The sequence below is a fragment of the Triticum dicoccoides genome, chromosome 5A (assembly GCF_002162155.2).
Source record: "Triticum dicoccoides isolate Atlit2015 ecotype Zavitan chromosome 5A, WEW_v2.0, whole genome shotgun sequence".
In the NCBI taxonomy this organism is placed as follows: Eukaryota; Viridiplantae; Streptophyta; class Magnoliopsida; order Poales; family Poaceae; genus Triticum; species Triticum dicoccoides.
Window position 1 is genome coordinate 621255986 of NC_041388.1, and position 6677 is coordinate 621262662.

General features: G+C 43.9%; 1 protein-coding gene across 1 annotated transcript; it reads left to right on the forward strand.

Annotated features, from left to right (window-relative positions):
- Window positions 1-2174: 2174 nt before the first annotated feature.
- Window positions 2175-2710, forward strand: LOC119300177 (blue copper protein 1a-like). Its single transcript, XM_037577219.1, has 2 exons — window positions 2175-2352; window positions 2457-2710. The coding sequence occupies exons 1-2, from the start codon at window positions 2175-2177 to the stop codon at window positions 2708-2710; spliced, it is 432 nt and encodes a 143-aa protein (XP_037433116.1).
- The last annotated feature ends 3967 nt before the right edge of the window (window positions 2711-6677 follow it).

Here is a 6677-nt window from a genome sequence, read left to right on the forward strand (position 1 = left end):
TTCATCTATCCTGTACTAGTAGCTAGCTTTCGATGGCTTCAAACTAGTACAAGGGCTATCCAATTAATTACTGCTAGTATGTTGCTAAGATAACCGTTAATTTGAGATTAAACTAGCTTTCAATGACTTCAAACTAGGCAGCGTTATGTAGCTATGTTCAGCTATGTTCTCTGTTTTTAGTCACACGACAGTCACAGAAATCTCAAATTGGTGAAAGATCCTTGTGGGTGGAACCACGGAGAAATAACCAGCAACTAATCGGTGCACCTATATATATCCATTTAGAATAAATCCGTTATACATCTCACACCAAAAGGAACAGTAAGATAAACTATTACATGGGGACGTAATTGTTTTGTAGAGCAATCCTGAGAAGCAAAGTTTATATAGAGCTTTTTTTTTGCGAATGAGCTATTTAAAAGTGCTATCTTGTCCATGGCTTGATTGGCTACCCAAGTCCTGAAATAAAAAAAAGGAACGATTTCGTGTGAGAAATAAACTTGAATTTGAGAGTCTGACTTGTAAGTGAAACTCGCTTCCGCTGGCATTGTTCCTTGCTCTTCTCCTTGAAACCTGCCTTTGAGCATACAATTTCCTTTGTTCGAATAACATTCGTTGAGGATTTATCATGCCAAAATTTCCTGACACTGAAACCTACATGTCCTGCATATGCATTATATAAAACTCATATGCTATATCTTCATTCTCAAATTCCATTCCTATCTCTGGTTTTAACCTTTTGCTGTAATAATCATCTGTGTTTCGACCTGCCTCTCCCACATTAGTGGTCTCATGATCTACACAACATAAAAATATCATATACTAATTAGTTCATGGATGACACAGTTTTGTTAAAACAAAACACGATATTCAGAGTCCTGTTGTAGTGAAACCTGAACAACACTTGAAGATGGGACAACATATTTTGCCAAATATCACACTGTATTCATAGGAGCATTAGCAAAACATTGTCCTTTTTCTTAGATATAATAATCTCTATCATTACAATTGGCAAAGAAGACACAAGAAACAAACCTATGGAAGATGAAGTACGTGGAGCTAAGTCTCGAGGATTAATTTGCATGTCATAGATTAAGCTCTTCCTTTGTTTCTGTTTAATCTTGTCTCCTCCATATGATGAGAGCGTTGATAATTTACAGATTCAAGACACAACAACAAACCTATGGATGAAGTCGCAGGAGCTCCTTCCATGCCGAAGAACACCGTAGATGCTGGTCCACGTGAGAGGGCAATTCTCTATCGATCCTGATCTCGTGTGATCCACAATGGAGTAGATAGATAGGAGAAAGGATGTTGGAGATTTTGGCGGCAATCTGTTGATACGCGCGAGAAAGAAAGGCAGTTTTACTGATTTTATGTAATTAGAGAGATACGGGCTGGTTGTTTTAGTGATGGGGTCCACCAGGCCACGTGTTGGCCGCTGGTTGGCCCTGCACGATAGTGCGTGCAGGGATCCCAGCAGGAGAGCCCGACCCCTTGAGCGGAAACGTTTTCCATAATTAAAGGGGGTTGTCTCAGCATGCATTTATGCTAGTAACTCAAAAAAAAAGAAAGCGAACTAACCTGTGGTTGGATGGTTAGATGGACAATGCTATTCCCAGCCCACGAGGGTTTGGGGCGTCTACAGTGACTTCGTAAATCTTAGGATGATATGCTGGCTCAGTCTCTCGAAGTTACTCACAGGGCTAGAGTATGCGTGTGTACATTTATAGAGGTGAGTGTATGCGCGTATGTACGAGTGCTTGCGTCTGTTTTGTGTTAAAAAAACTCAAAAGAAAAGAAAAACTACACCAAAAACATGCGTCAAACTAAGACCACGCCCTTAGTTTTACACGACCAAACAATGAGCATCTGTGTGACTGATGCGGCGTATCCTTTGTTCCGGTGAAGCCAATGCAATATCACATTTGGCGCCACACTGACGCATTCAACTCCTGACACCATTGCTGCCATCAGCAAGCCCCGGTTAGAGACAAGACGCGCTCCAGTGCCAACGGTGATTACTACGTATACATACGTACCTGATTACTATATATACATGCAAAGCAAGAACTAGAAGTACAGCACAGGATCGACCTGCATCCATCTAGCAGCAAGCAAGGAGAAGTAGCTATTGCATAATCTCGATCGCAAGGTTTGCTGCTTGCTCGGTGATGGCTTCCAAGCAGATGCTCGTCGCCGTGGTCGCCGCGGCCGCCCTGGCCCTGGCGTTCCTCCCGGGGCCCGCCGTCGCCACGGAGCACATGGTCGGCGACGACAAGGGCTGGACACTCAATTTCAACTACACGGCCTGGGCCGAGACAAAGCAGTTCGTCGTCGGCGACACGCTAGGTAATGACATACCTACATTAATTCATTCCGTCCACGCGTACGCTTGATCGCTCCATTTTCTCTGCGACGGGAAGCTAATTTCGTGCTAACTATATTGATCGCAGTATTCAAGTACAACAGCGCCGTCCACAATCTGGTAGAGGTGGGCGGACCGGACTTCCTCTCGTGCACCGAGCCGGCCAACACCGTCGTCTTGACCTCCGGCGAGGACCGCCTCACGCTCGACAAGGCCGGACGCAGGTGGTTCTTCTGCGCCGTCGGCCAGCACTGCCAGAACGGCATGAAGCTCAAGATCACCGTCCTCGTGACCGCTGCACCAACTCCCCAGCCGGCCCCGGCCCCGGCCCCGTTCCCGTAATAAAAACTGGGGTACCCGAATCCGGAAGACATGAACAAAGGGCCCGTTCAAAGGCCACATCGTCTATATATAGTCCCTTTTTATGCCGCGTATTAGATTTTTGTCAAGTCAAACATTACAAAGTTTGACCAAATTTATATTAACAAATATTAATATATACAATACCAAATATATATAGAGTATGAAACCACATTTATGACAAATCTAACAATATTTGTTTCATATTGTGAGTGTTGATATGTTTTTTTATATGTTTGGTCAAAGTATAGATACTTTGACATTGTATAAAATTTATATGCAGACTAAAAAGAATCAGATGAAGTCTACACCTATTAATAAAGAACAATGTGTTTTTTTATTTTTTGTCTGTCCATGCATTTAAAAATTAAAATTTTCGTCCATCCATTCATAAAGTTTCCTACATATATTTAGTTGATTCTGGACCAGTAACTGTGTGTTGCTGGGCCTACACGTCTCTTAGAGACCGTGAAAAATAAGTTAACATCTATGATGAATCAACTGAGAACACTACGATCCGATCTCAGGAGCCGCCAGGAAAGAGCACTCATACCTGGCCGCCGCCAGTTCCTCCTGCCTCCCGCCGGCGCTAGTGTCGGTATAGCTCGTCTCCTATGGCTTTAGGGCCACGGAGGTGTAGTGGATCTTAACCCTTACCAGTGGGATGGCTTCATTTTTTGGATGTTATTTTAAATTTTTTAGGGTTTATGTCCTGCTCAGAGAGATGAAATAGTTGGTGCTCTCTGAAGATGGAATAAGATTCTGCCCCGTCTAGCCCCCGTTCCGGTGAAGCTTCTAGAGTCATTGGAGGGCATGTGGAGGTTTGTCTCCGGCGGAGCTCGCAGGATTCGGTCGGCGTTTATCTTTAGTGGATCCACGTGGATCTGGTCTTTGTTCGTGTGCCTGCAGGTTGGATCCTTTCAATATAAGGCCTTGTATAATATTAGGTGCTTAGAGAGGTGCTTAAAAAATAAATCGGGTTTTTCTAAACCATCAATGTATATTTCTACAAGAGAGACGCCTAATTAAGTGTCTATTCTCTACAAATAAGCACCGGTGCTTAAAGAAATGCTGGTTTATTCCTAAGTATCTTCTCTAAGCGTCTTGCATTGTACAAGGCATAAGCTTTTCTACAACGGCGGCCGTTGTTGTTCTGATGTGCTAGTCCTATAGGGTCTTAGCACGACGACTTCCCGACGTCTACTACAACACGTTTTGTCCGGCTCCAGAGAGGGAGGGGTGATCATATCGGCGCGCCCTCGGCTCATTTCAGTGCTTGTAGTCATCGCTAGATGATCTATGAATCTGGATGTAATTTTTATTTATTCTAGTATTCATTGTACTATCATGATTGATGGTGAATAGATTGAAAGTTTCCGCGCAACAAAAAAACAACCAACTAAGATACATATCTTTAATGTTCTATTGCGCTGGTCCTATAGGGCCTTAGCACGACGACTCAACAAAATTTAGGCATCACAAAATTTTGTTGTCAACTTCAAAGTTGATTTGGATCAACTAAATGTGCAGCCAGAACCTTCGGCTCCTGAACAAGCAAGCCAGAACTTCAAATGGACCCAACCGGCTAAGGGTTCAATAAAGGAAAATGTTGACGCTGCAATTCCCATCTATCCTAATGTGGGCATGGCTGCTGTTGTGTGTCAGGACCGTGATGGCGTTTACTTGGGCTCTTCCATATTGGCCATTCATGGCTTGATGGATCCGCCGTCGCTAGAAGTTATTGATGTTGAAGGTATTGCTTAGACGCAATCATGTATAATGATATTTTCTATGTGTTTATGAATAAATATAGTCCATGGACATTATCAGTGATGTGTATCAACAAGTACGTGATCTGTTTGTGGGACCATGCATTTTATGATGACTGCCCTAAAGGGTCCATAGTCGAAAGGGTTGTGTGGACGTGCAGCCAACTAGACTAGCATATGACATGGTGGATGGCTCGGTCTCACTATCCATGGAGCATTGAATGCTAGCCGGATAATATGGACTCGGAAGGATCTGGTTGGATTCGACATAGTCGGATCCGAGTAAAGAAAAGGTCCAAGTTGGGCAGAACCTACTATGAGACGCAGCGATAAGTCACCTATGAGTCTTTAGTATAGCATGCGTTTCATGTCCTTAGACCCGAGCCGACACATGGTGACAAATCTGCTTTCGGCCGACCAAACGCTACTCCGTGACTAGGTAGTTATAAAGGTAGGTTTCGGGCTTGTGCAGACCCATGCTGCGAGAGATGGTCGAGCAAGACTGGATTTGCCCCTCTGATCAGGAGAGATATACTCTGAGCCCCTCGTGTGATCTGACCAAGATAAGCATGGCTATGCGACAAGGAATGTGAGATAATCCGGTTTGTGGTTGATGTCTACTATCCAACTTTTATTCTTGTAGATGTTATTGGGGCTCCAAATGCAGAGTTTTGTAGGACGATAACAAATTTCCCTCAAACGGATGACCTAAGGTTTATCAATCTGTTGAAGGCGTAGGATGAAGATGGTCTCTCTCAAACAACCCTGCAATCGAATACAAGAAATCTCTTGTGTCCCCAACACACCCAATACAATGGTAAATTGTATAGGTGCACTAGTTCGGCGAAGAAATGATGATACAAGTGTAGTATGTGAAGGAAATATGCCCTAGACGCAATAATAAAGTTGTTATTTATATTTCCTTATATCATGATAAATGTTTATTATTCATGCTAGAATTGTATTAACCAGAAACTTAGTACATGTGTGAATACATAGACAAACAGAGTGTCACTAGTATGCCTCTACTTGACTAGCTCGTTGAATCAATGATGGTTATGTTTCCTGACCATAGACATGAGTTGTCATTTGATTAACGGGATCACAGCATTAGAGAATGATGTGATTGACTTGACCCATCCGTTAGCTTAGCACGATGATCGTTTAGTTTGTTGCTATTGCTTTCTCCATAACTTATACATGTTCCTATGACTATGAGATCATGCAACTCCCGAATACCGGAGGAACACTTTGTGTGCTACCAAACGTCACAACATAACTGGGTGATTATAAAGGTGCTCTACAGGTGTCTCCGATGGTGTTTGTTGAGTTGGCATAGATCGAGATTAGGATTTGTCACTCCGATTGTCGGAGAGGTATCTCTGGGCCCTCTCGGTAATGCACATCAATATAAGCCTTGCAAGAAATGTGATTAATGAGTTAGTTACGGGATGATGCATTACGGAACGAGTAAAGAGACTTGCTGGTAATGAGATTGAACTAGGTATTGAGTTACTGACGACCGAATCTCGGGCAAGTAACATACCAATCACAAAGGGAACAACGTATATCGTTATGCGGTTTGACCGATAAAGATCTTTGTAAAAATATGTGGGAGCCAATATGGACATCCAGGTTCTGCTATTGGTTATTGACCAGAGACGTGTCTTGGTCATGTCTACATAGTTCTCGAACCTGTAGGGTCCGCACGCTTAACGTTCGGTGACGATCAGTATTATGAGTTTATGTGTTTTGATGTACCGAAGGTAGTTCAGAGTCCCAGATTTGATCATGGACATGGCGAGGAGTCTCGAAATGGCCGAGACGTAAAGATCGATATATTGGAAGCCTATGTTTGGACATCGGAATGGTTCCAGATGAGTTCAGGCATTTTCTGGAGTACCGGGAGGTTACCGGAACCCCCGGGGAGTATATGGGCCTTATTGGGCCTTAGTGGAATTGAGGAGAGGAAGGGAAAAGGTGGGAGGCGCGCCCCCTAGCCCAATCCGAATTGGGTGGGGGCCTCCCCCCTTCCTTTCCCCTCTCCTCCCCTTCCTTCTCTCCTACTCCTACTACTTGGAAGGGGGGGGGGGAATCCTACTCCCGGTGGGAGTAGGACTCCCCTAGGGCGCGCCATAGAGGGCCGGGCTATTGGAGAACGCAGTATTTCCAAAAAAAAT

Coding starts and splice junctions, on each gene's coding strand:
- LOC119300177 (XM_037577219.1), top strand. CDS start 2,175: ATGGCTTCCAAGCAGATGCTCGTCGCCGTGGTCGCCGCGGCCGCCCTG. Junction 2,353..2,456: donor CGTCGTCGGCGACACGCTAG/GTAATGACATAC, acceptor TATTGATCGCAG/TATTCAAGTACAACAGCGCC.